Source organism: Cupressus sempervirens, chromosome 7, assembly GCF_028749045.1.
Source record: "Cupressus sempervirens isolate cs-2001-9-10 chromosome 7, ASM2874904v1, whole genome shotgun sequence".
NCBI classification, from domain to species: domain Eukaryota; kingdom Viridiplantae; phylum Streptophyta; class Pinopsida; order Cupressales; family Cupressaceae; genus Cupressus; species Cupressus sempervirens.
In genome coordinates this window covers 830,240,675-830,262,217 of record NC_143124.1, presented here as the reverse complement: position 1 = coordinate 830,262,217, position 21,543 = coordinate 830,240,675, and the positions used below count along the sequence as shown (strand labels likewise).

The 21,543-nt window shown below is 37.1% G+C and overlaps 1 protein-coding gene across 2 annotated transcripts in view; it reads right to left on the bottom strand.

The window, feature by feature from the left end:
- LOC149549953 (uncharacterized) overlaps window positions 1–20,847 on the bottom strand; it is a 288,427-nt gene extending 267,580 nt beyond the window's left edge. The window contains exons 1-3 of one of the 2 annotated variants that reach the window (XM_089794991.1): window positions 20,487–20,847; window positions 16,921–16,966; window positions 16,604–16,740 (exon numbers count right to left, since the gene is read on the bottom strand). In XM_089794991.1, the coding sequence (XP_089651117.1) occupies window positions 16,604–16,740; window positions 16,921–16,966; window positions 20,487–20,761 (458 nt within the window). In that variant the 5' untranslated portion in view covers window positions 20,762–20,847. The remainder of the gene's footprint in view (window positions 1–16,603; window positions 16,741–16,920; window positions 16,967–20,486) is intronic. The other variant, XM_089794992.1, reaches the window with a different exon arrangement.
- Window positions 20,848–21,543: the final 696 nt, after the last annotated feature.

The window sequence follows — 21,543 nt, the reverse complement described above, 5'->3', positions numbered from 1 at the left end:
TGGTTATGAACTCAATTATACTCCTATGGAAAAGCTTGTTTGGCAGTTGTTTTCTCAACTCAAAAGCTTCGTCACTACATGCTAAGTCATACCATCCAACTAGTCTCCAAGATCGAACCTCTCAAGTATATGCTCTCCAGAACAGCACTTACATGCCATTTGGCCAATGGGTTATGCTCCTTAGCGAATTTGACATCCAGTATGTGGACAGAAAGGCAATCAAAGGGCAAGCTATAGCAAATCACCTAGCTGATGCGCCTCTAATAGATGCTTATCGTTTGATCACAGAATTTTCAGATGAGCATATTTGTCTAATTGAAGAACAACCCCCATGGAAACTTTATTTTGATAACTCACACACATCTTGTGGATCAGGGGCAGGAATATTGTTGGTCACACCTCAAGGAGATTACATTCCAAAAGCCTTCAAGCTACAATTCACTAGCACCAACAATTTAATTGAATATGAGGCTCTCATAGTAGGATTAAAGATAGCCGTAGAATGGAACATTACTGAGTTACAAATCTTTGGCGATTCTCAGCTCATCATCAAGCAAGTCCTCAATGAATATCAAACCAAAGATGAAAAGCTATTACCCTACAAAGAGCTAGTTGATCAGCTAACCCAGCATTTTACAAAGCTTCAGTTTACACAAGTGCCTTGAATACAGAACAAAGCAGTAGATGCTATGGCTACTATCGGCTCACTCTTGGAAATTCCCCAAGCAGCTACACAGTATGAGTTTTTAGTCAAGCAGCTCCTCACACCCGCCTATGCGAATGAGGATTCAAACCGTGTTTGTATCTTGGTTGGTCCCCAATCCCCTTGGTACCATGAGATTCACGCTTACCTTAACGATGGTATCATATCGCCTCACCTCACACGTACCCAATGCCAGAACCTCATCCGAAAATCATCCTGCTATGTTATCATAGCCAATACCCTCTATTGTCGGGGTTATCACGATACTCTCTCTTGATGTTTAGATGAAAATGAAGCCGCGATGGTGTTAAAAGAAGTACACTCCGGACTTTGCGGTGCCCACACGAGTGGTATTGTCCTAGCGCGACAAATCCTTAGAGCAGACTACTATTGGCCTACCATTGAAAAAAACTCCTATGACTTTGTCAGAAAGTGTCTCCCATGTCAGCAGCATGCAAATCTTGTGCACGCTCCAACACAAGATCTACAGCCTATTGCACCACCTTGGCCTTTTGCTTGTTGGGGCCTTGATCTAGTTGGAACTATCACACCTCTCTCATCTGATGGACATAAATGGATAATAACAGCTACAGACTATTTCACTAAGTGGGTGGAAGCAGTCCCCCTAGTCTCAGCTACAGGAGTTCAGGTCTCCAAGTTCATCTTGTACCACATTGTTTGCCGCCTCGGCATCCCATCCACCATCTTCACCAACCACGGAGGTAACTTTGAAAATTTCAACATGGAAGAATTATGCACTTCCCTCCGCATCCATCACCTCTTTTTTAGCCCATATTTCCCACAAGGTAACGGCCAAGCAGAGGCAACTAACAAAACCCTCCTCAAAATCCTAAAGAAAGTTGTCAATGATTCCGGCCGCGATTGGCACCTACAAATAAATCCAGCCCTATGGGCCTATCGAACTTCCTTCCGCACATCCACAGGCACAACTCCATACTCCCTGGTCTATGGTGTCGAAGCGGTACTACCCATAGAGGTTGAACTTCCCTCATTGCGCATATCTTTGCGAGGGCAAATATCAGATGAAGAATACAGAGTAGCTCGGCTCACCTAGCTAGATCTCTTAGACGAGAAGCGACAACAAGCCTATGATCATCTCATAGTCTATCAAACTCGTCTCAAAAGGAATTTCAACAAGAAGGTGCATCCACGACACTTTCAGCCGGGTGACATGGTCATCAAAGAAAATATGAAAGTCCAAGCTAATCGAGAAAAGAAAGGCAAGTTTGAACCTACCTGGGTTGGTCCTTATGTTGTCACTGCCTCCTTTGGCTCCGGAGCCTATCAGCTATCTACACCAGGAGAACTCTTGAACAATCATACTGACATCATTCATCTCAAGAAGTTGTATGCTTGAAGATCCTTGGTATACCCAACTTTTGAAAAATACAAAAAAAATAGTAAAGAGAAATAAGCGTCCAATGGTGAAAACTTGGCAATTCAAGCGCCTTGGATAGGTACCTTAGTGAAAACCTGGTAATTCAGGAGCCTTGTGTACTAAGACTAATCCATTATCTATCATTATCCTATCCCTCATCCATCCACCCACCATCCCATAACACACCTGCTTGTTCCCTTGGTGTTCCAACCAAATATCCAAAATCTGATGAAGCTTGAAAATACCTCCTGTACAGCTTGTAAATCTTGTACCTCAGTTTGTAAATCTTGTACCAAAGTTTGTATTATACCTTGTAAATCCTGTACCATAGCTTGTATATCTGAATCTTGTCCAAAGCTTGTACAATATTCCAGCTTGTAAATAATCTTGTATCCTAGCTTGTATCCTATCACATGCACACAAAGAAGCCCATTTTCACTTACGCTTTTCGTAAACCATCTACCTATCCGCCTATCAACTATTACAGACATCCCACCTTTCACAAACATTTCCATCTCACAAAACCAAAACATGAACAACCTTGTACATTTGTAACATATCTTAGTCTGTCAGCTTGTATATCCTCTTTAGCTTAGTACCATTGTATCTATCCAGCTTTCGTGTCAGTTCATCCTTGATCAGCATCTTGCCCACATTGCACAACCCTTGGTTAGCTATTCCAATGCGTCCTTTAGCTAGATCTCCTGTCACCAAAGTGTTATCCTTCTTAGTTCAACTTGTCAGACACATCACTCGTCCAGATCCATCAGCTTAGGTGCTCTCTGATAGATCCTTGTAGGATATAGCTTTCCTCATGTCTGATCTTGGTCCGTGAGTACCTCGTCCCACCCATCTCGTTGGCAAACGGTTCTCTTTTGAATTTTCGCTTTCTTTTGATTTGAAATCTTCCCTTTTGGGTCTTGAAGTATCTTTTCCAAGCAATCTCCTTGTTCCCTCCTCTTACTACGACTAGGGCAATCTGAGCGTAAGGCCTTGATCAAGTCTTTTGTTTGTTTTTCTTTTCTGCTTGTGTGTTACCCAGTGTCGGTTCCACTCTGATTCTTTCGAGATTCATGTGTGATCCTGCGGCAATCCTTGCGTGTTTGTTTTGAGTCAGTCCGTCAATCTTCTAGACGGTTGGTGAAAAGGCATTGATGTTCTTGATAACCTTGGCAATTAACCAACAGTCCTATAGCAAATCTAGTGCTCAACTACATGGTGGTACTTCTCTTTGAAGTATCCCCCTGCTCAAAAAGTTTCAATGGATTCCCTTCATCTCCATTATCCCCCATCCATATCCAGCACCTATCCCAGCTTATGGATCAGTATCTCTTTGAATCAATCTTCACTTTTAGCTTTAGGGATCCACAATCCCAGTCTTAGGGATCCACCAATCCAATCAATCCACCAAGCCTCATCTTTCGAGATCCACAATCCTAGTCCTAGGGATCTCCGAAACCCATCTTCTGCTAAGCCGACTCTTTGACATCCTGTTGCATCAGCTTTATCATCCTATCATCCATCTCCCTATCCTGGATTTCTTTTTATAGCGCTCTGTTCCTTCATCCTCCACCTTCCCTAAAGTCTTAAGCTTGCTTCCTTTTTAGCATCTGATCCTCCCTTTATCATTCTCCCTTAGTGAGAGTTTGCGCTAATTCAGCCCCTTCTCTTTGCCATTCTGAGTCTCCTTGCTTATCCCGGATTCTTGCATTTCTCAAGAAGCCTTCGAGCCTCATTTTCTCTCCCCGCCGCCTTCTTGAGGGGGCATCTCTACGTCTAGTCTCTCCTCTTCTTATCCGAGACTGGGGCAACCTTGTTGCTAAAACATCTTCCTCGTGTCTTCTTCATTCGAACTTCTTTGAAATAGTGTTGTCTCAACACTATGTCAAAGAGGGGCAAAATGTAGACACCTAAATTTGATTACACCGCTTTGGTAATCCTATTTAGTTATCTCTAAAGGCATCATTAATTAAATTCCTATTTAATTAATCCTTTGCCATCCCTTAGCTAATTAATTTAATTAATCATCTATAGTCCTAATTGATAAATCAAATAACCTATTATTTATCAATTAATCCTATTCTTCTATCTAATTTCAAAATCCTTATTTATTAAATAAATCTATTTGATAAATAAAGCCCTCAAATCTAAAAGCCCCTAACTTATCCCTAAACCCCTTTTTAGCTTAATCCACCCCATCCACCCATACTAACCAAACTTAGCTACTAACATACCCACCCTCATGAATGCCATCCACTTGCATATCTCTAACAAGCTTAGTCTAATCCTAAATCACCTCTAATCCCCCCCCAACCTTGTCACATTCCCTAAGCAAACTTAAGACTTTCCTAAGTCAAGCAAAGTCAACAATCTCAACTCCCTCCAAAATATCCCAACCACTAAGCTTTGAATGCTCTTACAAAGGCCATAAAGACTCTTACAAGCCCATTCATTGCTCTTACAAGCCATTATGAAGAGTCTTTATGAAGATATTATCCCTTGAGCCTCCTTTGTTGACTCATCCTTTCCCTTTCCTCCATCCACTCACCTTGTGACATGTGTCACTCCCTGATTGGCTGTAAGGAAGCACAATCCATGTGCTTTCCTCTCATGCAATCCTAGCCCTCCTTAACCATTTCCTCATCCTTGCATCTTAACCCTCCATCCCTCAAGCCCTTAGCCTATAAATTGAATCCCCTCCCAAGCCATTTCATCACAACCTTTAAGCCAAAGTTACAATGCTAGTTTGAGAACCAAAAGCCATCAACCATACCCTTATAATGCCAAATTGAGAGCTCACAAAGCTACCAATTTTCCATTTACTCATCCATCTCCATTGAAGCTAGTTTTGAGAACCTTGAGCACACATGCCAAATCTAAGCAAATAGACTCATCCCTAAATCAAGTGACCATCATCATTGGGAGAGCCATTCTATGACTCATATTCTCATTTGAGGTTTTCACTTTGTCTCTCATATATGTTATGATTTTTATGCTAGTTAATGCTTTGTTCTCTTAATAGATTAGTATTTCTTGCTAACATATTTCTCATATACAGTTTGAAGTAAAGTGCTTGGATTTGAAGGAGATCGGTTGTGGAGCTCCAAATACCATGCAAGAAGTGTTTAAGGTATGCATTTCAACCATATTCTTGAGTTCTTTCATAGATTATTGATTTATTTTTAATTTTCCAAATTTTCAAAGTTTTGTGTAAGTGTGAAGCATGGTTTTCTTTCATTTTTTTTTTCTAGATTGCAAAAATAGAACAATGATTAGTCAAGGCTAAGTGGGTGGGGGTGGGGCTGCATCACCAAGCTTCAAAATTGATAAGGGCTCTCCTTTATGGAGACACACAACAAGAGTCACACAGTGTCCTGGGGGTGGGGCATACATATGGAAATGCAATTATTGCAACATACAACATAGAAGCTCCTATTCCCGAGAAAAACTACATTTTTTGGGCCCTACGGATGAAGGAATTAACATGTGTCAGGGTAGTGATAAGAAGGGATTACCAGCTGCACAAATAGCAACGTTAGCAAAAGAGCAAGAGGATGTTGATAGAACAGTTGCAAAAGCAAAACGTGGTGCTTCCAAAAGAACAAATACACCAACAGCATCATCCGATCAAACAAACACAAGAACACATCCTTTTTTGCCTATGCCAACTACAAATGATGAAGATGAAGACCCATCTCCACTCACTCGCAAGAGAGGCCCACTAGATAGGACATTCCAAAATGAAAAGAGAGACATTGCTGATCACAAAATTGGACGTTGTTTAATTGCAAATGGTGTTTCATTTAATTTTGTGAGATCACCTCATTGTAGGGAGATGGTGGAAGCAATAAATGATGCACCCCATGGTTACAAACCGCCTGGTTATGAGAAGTTGCGCACTACCATATTACATAATGAGAGAAAATATGTAGAGGCTTAACTTCAACCAATAAGAGATTTTTGGGTTCAATCGGGTGTGTCTATTATTTTGGATGGGTGGAAAGATTGTAGAAACCGTCCATTGATCAATTTTATTGTTGTATGCCCTAAGGGGGCAATGTTCTTGAAGGCAGTTGATTGTGAAGGGCAAGTGAAAGATGCAAAATTTATTTCACGCATTCTCATTGATGCCATAGAGTCAATAGGTCCTGATAATGTTGTCCAAGTGGTCACGGACAATGCAAAAGTTTGCAAGGCTGCAGGGATAATTGTAGAGTCTAGATATGATCATATCTTTTGGACACCATGCACCATCCACTCTCTCAATTTAGGGATGAAAGCAATTGGCACCGAAATAGATTGGGTGAAAAGGATATATGAGGACGCTGAAGAGATTCAAATGTTTGTGACAAATTACCACATGTCACAAGCAATTTTTAGGAGTTTCTTGGACTTGGAGTTATTAAAGGTAAATTTATATATTTAATATATAATTGAATATTATTGGATTCCATAATTATTAATTTTTGTTGTTTACATTAACATGTTTTAATTTTTAAATGTATTACTAACTTGAGTTTAACATGTTCTTAGGTTGCTGATACCCGCTTTGCCTCTCACACAATCGTCCTGAGAGGAATTGTGAAGGTAAAAGAAGCATTGAAACATATAGTCATTAACCCCCAATGGGGCGTTTGGAAGAGTTCCAATACAACAAGGGCCTTAAATGTGAGAAGAATGATACTAGATGAGGATTGGTGGGGTCTTGTGAGTTATGTGTTGGAAATCACCAATTCAATAATGGCAATGCTTCACTTCGCAAACAGTGATGAGCCATGCCTTGGGGATATTTATGATTCCATGGATAGTATGCTGGAAAAAATTAAAATGGTAAGTTTTACGCTCTTTTACAACAATTTTTTATTTGAGAGATCTAGATTCTAAAGTTTAAATCGACATATTCACTAATTATAATTATTATTCATATTTCATATCCTAGGTTATACAGAGGGAGAATGATCCTAAGGACAGCCTTTACAAGGTGGTGGAAAAAATTGTTCATCATCGATGGAACAAGATGACCACACCTTTGCACCTCCTTGCATATGCTCTATCCCTAAGCTAGTGTAATTCTTATCAAATGCTTGTGCTTATTTTATCCAACGTTTGTGCTATTGATATTTGATAGTGTTCAATTGTCTTTTGTTATCCCCAGGTACTGTAGTGCAGAGGTACTTCGCCTTCCAAGTAGAGTGCCACCATTTAGAGATGCAAAGGTTGTAGATGGGTATAAGAGGGCACTAGCTAAGATATTCCAAAATCCAGAGATTGGGGCAATTGTGAGGAGTGAATTTGCTGCCTTCAACTCAAGTGAGGATTTCCACCTTATTGCCATAGCAGACCAAAGCAGGATGGGTGCCATCAAATGGTGGTACCTTCATGGGCAAGCCTTCACGTACCTCCAACCTCTTGCCATAAAGGTCCTATCTCAAGTAAGTTTGTAAAATTAAGCTTATGGTTAACACTCTCAATTCCTTGAATTTATTATTTAATTTATTTATCTTGATTGTTGTATTGATAATTTTTAATTTCTCTTTAGGTTGCCAACTCTTCTGCAACTGAGTGGAATTGGAGTACTTAATCCTTTATCCACTAAGTCAAACACAACTGGTTGGCTCCAAAAAAATCAGAAGACCTTGTGTTCGTTCACAACAATTTGTGCTTGTTGTCACGGAAGGATCCTAAGTACAAGAAGGGGCCCAAAAAACTTTGGGATGTAGCACCCGAGACTCCTAATTTAGATATGACCATCTGGGATCTTGCTAGATCCACTTTGATTAATGTGGATGATGAGGAGAAGGATTATGAGTTAACAATCCCCTCTACTAGTACTATTGGTGGTTTGGGTTCCTCTACTAATACAGATGCAGCACTTGCAACTCATCAATACCCTTTTGATGCGGATTTCTTTGAAAATCCATTTGATGATTAAATCAAAAACTTTAGTCTTGACTCTTGACTCTTTTATGAGTAAATCATGTTACAAACTTTAAGTTTAATGATCTATATTTTGAATTTTACAAACTTTCTCTTTTAGTAATTCAATGTGAATGTGTTGATTTTCTTTATAATCATGAAAATAGATTAATTATCAATGTCATTGATCAAGTATACTAGATTCATAGATGCATACTATGAAATGATTTAGTTTTAGAATTATGCAATGTAACACGGGGACGCGTCGCCCCCCAAATTTGGGTCGTCTCAGAGACGAGGATGTCCCTAGGACAGGGGGACGGCGTCTCGGCGTTTCGAGTGGCACCGGAGACGGTGAGACATCTCCGAGACGAGGAGACGTCTCCGAGACGGGTGTGGGGGGATGCCAAGTAGTCTCCTTCGTTGTGGGGGGACGCCTGGACGTCTCCCGCGGCAAGCAAAAAAGACATAAAAAATAAAAAAGTTGAACTCATTTTTAAAAATTTTTAATATTTCTTATTTTATTGTATTGGATTGTGGGTCCCATCCATTCCTCCTCCTTTGTTTAAAACCCTTATATTCTTCATTTTGATTCACATTGCATTTCTCATTGTTTGCAACAGCAAGAAGAAGAAGAGTGAAGAGTTGAGATAGGGTTTGTGCAAGAGTGAAGAAAGTGTTTGCAAGTGAAAAAGGAGAGCCTAGGAGCAAGAAGAAGAAGAGGAGGGTGGTTCCGGGTTTACTGAATCTTGTTGGAGTTTTGAAAGCAAAAGGTAGGGTTTCTAACGTATTTGTATGATTTTCAAATGCATGTTTATGAATGTTTCCGTTTGTTTAAACGACTTCTATTATCTCTGGACTCTTTGAAATGTCTATTTTCGATTGTTTAAACCGATTACTTCTACTCTCTTTCAACTATATTTGGGGGGATGGAAAAAAATTTAAAAATCAAAAAAAAAAAGTGAAACAAAAATTGACTTCCAATGGTTCTGTAGGATTTGGGCTTTTCTGAGCTGATTTCAGAATGTAAGAAATAACAAAAAAAGTTTTAAAAAATTTTACTTTTTTTGTTATTTCTTACATACTAAAATCAGCTCAGAAAAGCCCAAATCCTATGGAAACATTGGAAGTCAATTTTCATTTTATACTCTCTTTTTTTTATTATTATTATTAATAAACAATAAGCCTTGCCTATTTTTTGTTCTTTGGTTCTAACTTGTTTCAATTTGTTATGGTTATGATTATCATTTATAAATTTCAATAATAGATTAAGATTCTTGATGTTTTAGTTTTACAATTTTTTTATTTAGCTTTATTAACTTTTGTTTTTTCATTTTGTGAAATGCAATGTCACAATGAATACTCATAGTGATGATGAGATGGAATTTCATTCAAATAGTGGCAGCGAATTAGAATATGAACCTGAGCCTAAGGTTGGGGCTAAGGATGATGATGACACTGTTGAGAGGGGTGACCATGAGAGTGACATTGGGGTTCCAATTGGGCCAAATCAGCAAGGGGCCCAAACTAGTTCCACTTCCATAGGTACTGGTTTTATACTATCTGGTACTCCATCTACTAATTGCCCCTCCCCAGCTTTGGCACAGTGGGCTAGGGGTAAGTTTGATCCAAAATCTCCTTTAAAACAATTTGCCACTAGAATAACAAGCGGACAAAGAACAAGTGGCACAAGAAAGTGGAGATGCAATATTTGTGGTGAAGACTAGTATGGTAGCATCACTAGAGTGAATGTACACTTCCTCTTTTGGAAAAGTAAAGGTGTCTTACCATGTAAGTTTTTGGCTAAATCCAAAAACTTGAAGATTAGAATTGAATTCAAGAAGCTTTGGGAGTTCCAGAGGACTTGGACCTTCCAGTGCCTACTACCTTGGCTGGTAGGCAACAGATTTAGACTATGCAAGAGGTGCATGAGCAAAAAATATAGTAGTAACAACACCGACGCATGTCTTTTTCTAGACCATAGCATAGAGCTTCATCTACTTCATTGCTAGGGGCAGCCTCCGCACCTTCCTCTACTTATAGCTCTATAGGTGTAGCAGCAGCTGAGACGAGCAAGGGGAAACACAGGGCACAGTCTAGTGACAACAACCCTATAGCAAAATTGTTTGCAGCCCAAACGAGAGAGAAGTTAGATGCATGCATTGGGAGAATGTTATTTGCCAATGGCATTCCACTTCACATTGCTCGGTCTCCTTATTTTAAGGAGGCATTTCATAAAGTAACGAAGGCGGGATTACCATCATATGTGCCACCAGGTGAGCACAAATTGAGGACTAAAATCTTGGATGATGAGTATGCCAAGATTAGTGAGTCCATGGAGACCATGAGGGTTGTTTGGGAGGAATCGAGGTGCAGCATTGTCATGGATGGGTGGACAGACATTAGACACCGTCCACTCATCAATGTCATAGTCAAATGTACAGAGGGCCCATTCTTTCTTAGGGCGGTTGATTGTTTAGGGCATCGAAAAGATGCTGATTTTCAGTTTCAGATTCTTCGGGAAGCCATTGAGGAGATTGGGCCACAAAATGTGGTCCAAGTAGTGACAGATGCAACTCGTGTGCAGAGCTGCAGGGAAGCTTATTGAGGCCACATGTCAGCATATTTGGTGGACTCCTTGTTGTGTGTATGCTATGAACAATGCTCTAAAGGACATGGGGAAGATTAGTTGGATAAAAGGAGTGGTGAGTGATGCTAGAGATGTGCAGATGTATATCTACAACCACCACACCTCACATGCACTATTTAGGAGCTTCGCCAACAAGGAGTTCCTGAAGCCAGTTGAGACACGATATGCATCCTATTTCATTCTCTTGAAAAGAATGCTTGAGTTGCAAGAGCCACTGCAACTAATGGTTATGACGAATGAATGGAATAGGTGGGATGGTTCTAGGTCAGAGTAGGGGATGAGGGTGAAGGATATAGTTAAGAGTGATGTATTTTGGAGCGATGCAAAATACATTGTCTCTATTATTAGGCCAGTCTTCAAGGTGATCAGGTATGGAGATGGGGATGCGCCCACACTTGGAGAGGTGTATGAGTGCATTGATTCTATGCTTGGGCAGATGAGGGCAGTTGTGCAAGAGAAGAACCCCACATTAGCCTTCTACAATGATCACATTTGGCCTATTATTCAGCGTAGATAGGACAAACTCAACACACCCTTACACATGGCTGCATATGCATTGAATCCAAGGTGGTACATGACTAGGCCTGGTAGAGTTACACCACTTCACGATGATGAGGTGATTTATATTATATAACACTTTAAGACTTAGATTCTTATCATTTTATAAATTAAAATCATTTACATTACTAGTATCTTGATTCTTCTATTTGCTAATAATTTGTACTTTTTAATTTTTTTCAGGTGAAGGAAGGGTTCTTCAAGTGCATGGATAGGATGTATGATCCTGAGACAACAGCTAAGGTTCGCATTGAGTGGACCAAATTTGCTACTCTTAGGGGCTATAGACAAGCGGCAAAGGTGGATATCAAGACTATGGCACAAGAGGATTCCATTTTGCGGTGGTCAGCTTATGGACCGAAATATACAACCACCACTCTAGCTATTCGTTTTCTGTCCTAGCTACTTAGTTCCTCAACTTTTAACTTTTCATTGTTCATTGTTCAATAATCATTGTTCAACTTCTAATTCCCGAGTCTTACATTGGCCAATTATTTTTCATCTCAGGTTTCTAGTTCCTCAGCTTCTAAGAGGAATTGGTCTACATATAGCTTCATCCACTCTCTTAAGAGGAATAGATTTACCTCTCAAAGAGCAGAGAAGCTAGTGGTTGTACATAGTGTGTTGCGTATCAATGACCGCACCACAAGTGTGTACAAGGAAAGCCCAGCATCACAATGGGATGTAGAGCCTGAGGAGCCATCGCAGATTGATGAGGAGGATGCTTTAGATCCAGCCACAGGGCTAGTTGGTGTTCCCTTTTCAGCTCTTGATCTTGGAGAGACTGATAGTTCTAGTGGCAATGAGTTTCAACCTCCAGGGGATGATTATTGATCATTGATTTGGCATTTTGATTTGGACTCTTGCAGACTTGTAGTTTTTGTTTGCATTATATACTTATTTTGATATCATGATTCATGGCACAAGATACTTATTGTAATCATGGCTCATATGATCATTGATTACTATTAGATAGTAGAATCTAGATACTCATACTATTGATCTAAAGACTGATATATACACTAATATTTATTATTTTCTGATGTTCAATGTTCAATGTTCAATATTCATTGTTTGTTTGTTATAACTTATTTGACCATGAATCATGACGTTCTAGTTGAAAACTTCAATGCAATGTTCAATGTTTAAGTTTTTTACATCTGTGTATCTTATATTGTATAATTGTAGCACATCTTTTCATAACTAGCATTTTAAGTATCATATGTATAGTATATACACCCCTGCTCCAGCCGCCAGCCCCCCGTCCCCCGCCATCCCCTCGCCATCCCCAAATCAAGACCCTTATGTCCCCCCATCTCGAAAACTTGTCACCCCGTCCCCCCGTCTCCCAGGGCAGTGTAACTATGGAATTATGTATATTTCTCTTAATTTTGAGTATATAATATAATATATATATATATAGATATATATATATATATATATGCGCAAATCCTCCACGAATCATAATTGGGGGAAAAAAATCATGAATCCACGGATCCGATTCACGTGCCCGAATCGGATTCGTGTCACGAATCGGCAAATAAGGTGACATGGAAAATAGAAGTGTATCAAATCAAGTAATGTATCAAGGAAATTAGCATCATAACTATCAGAAGGTATTCCAGTGATCTCATGGTGCATCTTTCAAAAGATAAACATAGAGTCAACATTGTGATGCGAGATAAAATAAAACAACTGATTGTATAGTAAAAAGGGTGGAAGTTTTGGATATCATCAGTAACAAAGTACCACATGAATTCAAGCATGTACAACAGAAAGTATAAGGTGCTCATCTCTCAGATTCCATAGCGAAAAAATCAAAAGAGGGATATATTAAACCATATAGATCTGTTGTTAGTATTCCATCTACATTTCCTTAAATATAACAAGTATAGAAAGTTTCTGATTTATCGACAATAAAGGAAGGAGCACAAAGGAGTTACAACCAGCTGAAACTCTCGAATTTCTACAAAAAACTGCATATAGAAGCATAAGACTGAAAGAAAATTTCTAGAAAAAGGTCATGTTTTACATGAATGTCTCAGATTTTCAAATACCCAGAGATACTAGTATGCAGCAACATCTTTCAAAAGAAACTAAGGCAGATTTCTTCTTTAAATCAAAATTGTAAGAGGTTTATTACCCAGCAAGGGCAGTATAATGGCACACTAAATTCTCAAACACCAAGAGCATAATTCTATAAAAGCAAATACCCATTTAGGTTTTGATCTTAGAACAAAGAAGAGCAAAATAGGTGTCATTTTCTATAGAGAAAGATCATGTTCTTACCTTGTATAGCATGCTTCCAACAACTATGATATTTCAAAACAAACATTCATGGCAGGTTCAGCCCCAAGAAAACCATCAAGAACAACTATCAAAAGTGTAGAGAAGAAAGAATGCATCTCTCTAGTCACGGCAAGGCATTTCTAAGTGCCAATAAGAAATAAAGACATAGCCATGAATTCCTCATGTCGCAGCAGAACAACTCCAACAAACGGCCACAAGATTTTAAAGAAAAACAAAATCCTCTAAGTGGTGGTTGTATAACAGCAAAAAATATGCAAAGCACTTAGCCAAGTCAAGGAGAAAGACCAGCAACACTCACAGCAAAGAGGAGAGCCATGAAATAGCTAACAGAATCTCCAAACCCAGCAAGCTATAGCTATTTATCCTCTAGAATGGTGGTTGCAACAGCATTACAAACAATCATAAGGAAGTAGTCACGGAATACAGCATGGAAATGAAGCCAAGCCACGGCATGGAAATGAAGTAGAGCACGCCAAGTAGATAGAGAAGGGAGAGGCAAAAGACAACATCATGCAACGCCCAGCCACAGCAGTTAAACATCCAGCTAAAGCAAACATCACAGCAAGAGACAGCAGTCATGATTTGCCAAAAACCCAAGGCCGAAAGTGCAGAAGACTTCCAAAAAACCTTCAGGATGATGCGACTGGGGTTTCCACAAACCCTATTCTTCCTTATTTCATCTATTGTCGACCAAATGAAAGAAATAATTTGTTGCAGTATTATCTTTATTTTTTCCTTTCATTTAAATTCAATGCAATAAGATTTACGGGTCCGCAAAGTGCTATATTAGGAGAGAAATAAATTATTAGTTAAAGTAATAGTATAGAACTTAATTCTTCAAGTCTATATTATTATTTTAATTAATAGTTTATTATGATTGCATTTTTTTAAATTGTAAATATTAAATTCTTTTAGTTGATAAGTTATAAATCAACTATTATATAATAATAATTTTAAATGTAATTAAATTATAATAAATAAATTAAAGGGGTTTTTGCATTTCAAATTAAAAGTTTGAATCATTGGTCAACTTAGAGATGAAGGATAGTGAGTTAAAATGCCAAATTTGAAGGGAGATGTATCAGTTATTATTTTTAGACTCTTACATCTAACTCATGACTTTGGAGTCAATTATGGAGTGATTTTTGGCATTTATAGAGTCTTCTTGGACTTGTATGCATGTGTAGTTGATCAAGGCACAGTTTGGAGTGCATATGGCATGTTTTTGGAGCTTTTAGGCTATTTTTGTAAGCAGTTTTCTCTAATTTTCGACCCTCACTTCCTAATTTTGTGGGAAGGTGGTGTTGTTTTGTTATTGTTCAGATTTTGAGAGAGGAGATGTGCACATGTGATGGTTTTGTTCTTGGCATCTTTTTCTCGAATTTTCTGAGCTATTATGCAGATATATTGTTATTTGGGCCTTTGAGTGTAATACAATTTTCATTGGATTCAGCTTTTGGAGTAAAAATCTGGTTATATGCTTTGTGATGATCGATGTTATCTAGTTGTGTTATATTTATGAACCTTTTAGGTAATGTCTCGTTTTGCATCTTCTATGTCTAATATTTGTTATTCATATGTTTTGAGTTGTGTTTCTTTGGTGATATATTGGATTGTGATTTATTTCCTTTTGTATATTCATCTTTTAGCCTTCTCTTAAATTATATATGTGGATTAACAGTTCCTTCAAGGTGTGTTTTTGTGATTATTAGTTGAAAGCGTTCATTGTGTTACGAATACAACAGTAATTTGCATTTTTATTTGTGATGTGTCACCTTAGTTTTCATCATTTAGATTTTCCATTGTTCAAGTTTACATCTTTACTCTTTTCTATACAAATTTCATGTCTTCATTAGCATAGGTGAGATATCAGATATATTAGATAGGACCAGCCTAGAATCGGGAGGTTTAATTAGGTCATAGGTTACCCACAACCTCTAATTGATCCAATGTTTCACCAAAATTGCCGAGGGTTTCAAGACTTAAAGCATTAGGGTGCAGATTTTGGAGATAAAAATAGAAACAAGATACGTCCAGTGATATAATGTAGCCATTATGGATTATTACAGTGGTCAAGATAGAGAACATATTTCTATATGAAGAAAGAGGGCTATGAACGACAATATGGACCCACAGATCATTTAAGGCATAGCATTCTACATTCAGCAAGGTAGAGCCTAGTTACCAATAAGAAAGATGGTCAACGCTAAATCATCCAAACCAATAGGTTGATTACAGTCAGCGAATTACATAATAAGAAAAATACAATCTAGACAAAAACCATCGAGCAACAGACTTTCACCAGTGAATCAATGATTAGGGGAAACAGAAGATAGATGATATTTACAAAGAACTTAACAGCTTCTATATATATGTCGATGAATATATATTGATAAACAGTTTCTGAAGCCTAATGATATGATGCTCTTTAGCACAAGATATCAACGAGGAATATTATCAATTTGAATGCACATTGACTTTGGGATCATAATCATACAAGAGATTATATTAAGTGGTGATTGTAATATCACTTTCTTTGGTAGTGATACAAGTGCTTAAATTAGAATATTATTGTCAAAGAAATTAGAGATAATTACATCGTTTGATCAAATTATTTCCTTATTCTAGATACTACATCAATTACTCAATCAGTGTCTCTGAATGTCATTCTCACATCCGCTTTCCCAGCTTGAATTTATTGAGATCACTAATCATCAAACATGTTCACAATCCATTTGTCACAGTATAATCCATTAGAAGGCATAACTGAAGACTATTATCAAGGGTATAATCATATGGTTGTTAAAAGATTGATATTCTAAAGAGAGTAAGCCATATAAAATTGAAGGCTTAATATATTTGCTGCTTATCATAAACTAGTAACATTCAAATTGTCAGTTTTAAAAAAAAATCAAGCTATAGTTGACAATGGTATAGTGCAAATGTGATAGTTCTAATAGGGGACATTACGGACTAATAGTACAAAGAAATGTCTGGACAGGACCAAATAGTTAAACAAAGTATTTGAATTTGAAAGTGCAATAATGTCCAAATCCAGAAATTGTACCTGAAATATGATGATGTGTAAACAAAAGATCCTAAAGGTGTTGGAAGTCGAGGCAGTTCATTAAAGACTGGGGCTTCGACTTGAATCCCAGAAGCATTGTAGAAAGAACTTCTAGTCCAGTTGGTGAATGGCCAAGGCTACAGAACACATTTATAAGTACTGAAACTAAATAGTACTTTTTTTATCGAAACACACATGGGATGAAACAGATTTAACAGATTGTATTCTTCATTTCTTGCCTGTCCTAAAGAATCTTTCATCTAAGATAAAGCTTAATGAATTTAAGTGAATAACAATAATAAACCCCAACTACTTACAATTCCAATATCGTTGATTAGAGAAAATATATTGCGATACTGCCACCTGCAAATAGTGTTGGCAAAACAGATACTTATGATGCAAAGATCTCAATCACCATTTTTAAACAAATAGTGTAGAAATACATAACCAAATCATTCAAACACTAGCAAAGTAATAAATCAGCTAAACAAAATCAAACGTTTGATGCTGTGGTATTGTCAAGTTGATCCTTGTGACGAACCAACTCACTCAAAGAAATTACAAAAGAACTATAGTGGCAAGTAATTAATATATAAATAGAAGTGATATAATGTGGTTAGTGAAGTGTATTGAGGTAGACAAAATAGGTTGAACAACTTTTCCATGCAGCTTGTGCTAGACATTCTCTGAATACATTAGTGAAATGTTTGTGAATATAAGAACAGGACAAGTCTCCCTCATATGTAATACAAATTCTAAAACAATTACTGAGTTTAGTCCAAATAAGAAACCTTCCTGCATGTTGGAAAAAAGCTGTCTATGCATTTAATTGCATTGCATTTTTATGGTGTAATGAGATAACTTCAAACAAAATTTTGCAGAAATTGAATGTTTTATCAGCATACAAGTATATCATTATGACAGCAGTTTTCTTGCCTGTTTACATAAAATAAAGAAAGTTGTTGCATACCGTCAAAAGCATGTTATTACTGTATCTTCGAAATAGAGATAAGCCCTAAAGCTTAGATGCCTGTATAGATACAAGGTCTTCCATATTTTTTGCTAAAACTAAACCTATAACTCTCACGTACTAGTAAGAAGAAAAATTATCCCACACAAGAAGCTCTATAACAAGAGAAGCTCTCAATTTAGGAAGTATACTAGAAAAATGCAATTCTCATAGGAGTAATTTTGATATGGATTTTGATATCTTGCTATGAATCATTACAAAAGAGGACATACATTTGCATTTACCAATCTAACCAATAAATTAAGCTCCCTTTATTACAACTTGCTGAGCATAAGAAAGACAAATCACTGAAACAAAAAAATAGATGATGGAGATACAGATCACCACAACAACATTGCACATTAGAAAGATTAGAGAAAATATCAACTGTGAATAGGAGCTATTAATCAAGGAAAGGTTTAAAGATGCAGCATGAAACTGTTGCTATTGTAGACAGAGGCCTTGGAAGAGTGTGAAATTAATATAATTCCTGGAATGCAAAGGTAAGATTCCATTTGGCTGGCTGAAGCCTTCAGAGCTTGTTGAAATCAATGTTACAAGACTCACCAAGACTTTCCTAGACTCATTGAATCCTGGATCCCATATATCCTCCTTATTTGCCAATTGCAAATTTAGATATTTTTCTGACCAGCTGACATGCTAACAAGTAGCTCAAAATGCTCAAAGATTTGGTAAGAGATAGTTGAAACCACAACATAGATAAGAACAATTTCTATATTATGGATGCTATGGAGTTTCTATAAGCACAAATCACTACTTATATGGAATGCTTTCTTATTGGATATTGTGGTCAGACAATTTTCATCAGATAAGTGATTGCCTGAAAATAGGACAAAGATTTTAATCTCCATTCAATTTGGATTGGTGAGTAGTTTTTATTTTGGTGAATTCCCTTTTTAAAAATCATGCTGATGCATATGGAGCTGTTTTCGTTCAAGCAATAACCAATTTCTTCAATACTAATAAGCCAGGATTTACTTTAGAGATTGTTAATGGAATGACCATCTTTTAGATCCACAATATTACAATCTGCCAGAATAGAATTTGACCCTTATCCTGATCACAGATTTTTGTATCATCATTAAGCATGCAGAAACTACACGAAGATTTGATTGGGGCCAAATTCGCCAAATCAATTTGTAGCCTATATCCATTCTAGAATGTGTTTATGCTTCAGAATTACTCTATAATCTAAAAATGATACCCACTTCAATTTTATGTTCCTGAAGAATAATTACTAAAAAAATATTCAAAATCATTGTTTAGATCCCATCTAGATTGAAAATGGGTGAGAGTTATACAGTGAGTTTGAAATTTTTCTCATAATTACCACTACTAGAATTAAGAGGGCTATATTAGAAATGGGCGTGAGCTATACAGTGATTTAGAGAATTTGTTTATAATTACCAGTACTAGGATTAATGGGATTGGGAGGCATAAGTCATGATCAAAGATTTCCATTGGAATTACAACATAGAAAATGCTGAAAGATCTGGTAATAGATATTTGGAATTACAAGATAGATAAGAACAATTTCTATATTATGGATGCTATGGAGTCTCTAGAAGCACAAATCACTATTTATCTGAGGAACGCTTTCTTCTTTGATGTTGTGGTCAGACAATTTCCATCAGATCGGTGATTGCCCAAAAATAGGACAGATTTTAACCTCCATTTGAAATTTGGATTGGCGAGTAGTTTTTATTTTGGTGAATTCCCTCTTAAAATCATGCAGATGCGTATGGAGCTGTTTTAGTTCAAGAAATGACCAATTTCTTCAATGGTAGTGAGCCAGGATTTACTTTAGAGATTGTTAATGGAATGACTGATTATCTTTTAGATCCACAATATACAATCTGTCAGAATAGAATTCGGCCCTACTTGATGGGATTGGGAAGCACGAGTCCCGATCACAGATTTTTGTATCATCATTGGGCATGCAAAGACTACACGAAGATTTGAGTGGGGTCAAATTTGGCAAATCACTTTGTAGCCCATATCCATTCTGGAATGTGTTTATGCTTCAGAATTACTCTATAATCTAAAAGTTATAACCAATTCGATTTTATGTTCCTGGAGAATAATTACTAAAACAAATTCAAATCATTGTGTAGATCCCATCTAGATTGAAAACGGGTGAGATTTATTCAGTGATTTTGAAACTTCGCTCTCAATTAGCACTACTAGAATTAATGGGATTAGGAGGCATAAGTCATGATCAAAGATTTCCATTTCATCATCATGTATGCAAAAACTACACGAGAATTTGAGTAGGATCAAATTTGGCAAATCACTCTATAGCCTATCTCTGTTCCAGAATATGTATTCGCTTCAGAATTACTTTATAGTCTGTAGTTGTATAATGAGCTATACAATGACTTCTAAAACATTCTTATAATTACCACTATTAGAATCAATGAGATTGGAAAGCACGGGTCATGATAAAAGATTTCAGTATCATCATTAGGCATGCAAAAACTACACGATGGTTTGAGTGGGACCAAATTTGGTATATCACTTTGTAGCCCATCTTTATTCCACAATGCTTCAGAACTACTCTAGTCATACATCATTACCCAATTCAATTTTAATGTTCCTGAAGATTAATTACTAGAAATTTTTCAAAATCACTGTGTAGTGCCCACCTATACTGAAAATGGGTGTGAGCTCTACAGTGATTTTTAAAAATAAATAATAATTACTACTACCAAAGGATATTAAATTGAATAGGCCATATAGGTAGACGGCAGTTTTGAACGTTCCGTAAGGTAGATGGTCAGAATTACGTTAAAAAGCCACATGATAAACCTCAGCAAATTAAATTCATATAATTAAGAGGGCGGTGCAAATTACCAGAATCCTTTGATACCAGCCTCAACTGGCTTTCCTTTAGCAGACCTAAAGCCTGTGCTGAGACCCCCAGGAGAAAGAGCAGCGTCCAGCAGAGTTACCTCAACTCCAGCTTTGGCCAAAGTGTGTGCAGCGCCAAATCCAGCCCATCCGCCTCCCACAACCACAGCTTTCAATTTTTTACCACTCTGTTTGCCACCATTTTCGCTTGCTACCGTCTGGTAAGCCATGCATTGAAAGCTGGCGCTTGCCTTTACCATCAATCCTCCACAAGCCATTTGAAACCGGCTTGCTAAATTTGAACGACACCCATACGCTGAAGATTAAATAAGAACTCAATCCTGTGCTGCTATTTTTAAATCCCAACTCGTTTACCATTGCTTTTTCTTTTAAATCCCGTTGGTGTCCGTTAGCTTTGTTGTAGGAGCGGGGGCCCGCCCCACTGTCGACTCGGTTTTGGCATACAAGGACCAAATGCACCTGCATAACTAATTTGTTTGTATTTTTTAACAGATTAACATTCATATAAAAATTTTGCATAACTAATTTGTTTGTATTTTTTAACAGATTAACATTTATATAAAAATTTATAATTAATTAATAAAAGTGCATTTTGACCTTTGTATAGACAGTGCCCTATGGACTCTATTTATAATTTGTAGTCAAGGTTGTAATTAGAAATCATCTATAAAAATTTAAAAATATATTATTATTTATGTTTTATAGTAGAAGGATTAATAGTTGAAAAGATTCAAAATACAATTTCGCAATTAAATATTTATTAAAAAAATATTTTGAAGATGCCAAATTATCCCGCTCAATGACAAGTCGGTTAATGTTATATTGAACGGCATTCATGTTGCAAGGACAATTCATGGTGAGTGTTGGGATTTTCTAAGGAAGCTTTAGTTTGTAATGTTTGTTAAAGGTGTTGGTGAATTTGATTACATTCAATTTTTCAATTGATTGTAAATTTGGTTAGTTTATATTTTTTTATTTATTTTTGTTTTTCTTATAAAAAAAAAAGTATAGATTGTATAGATCTTGTCGATTTACAAGG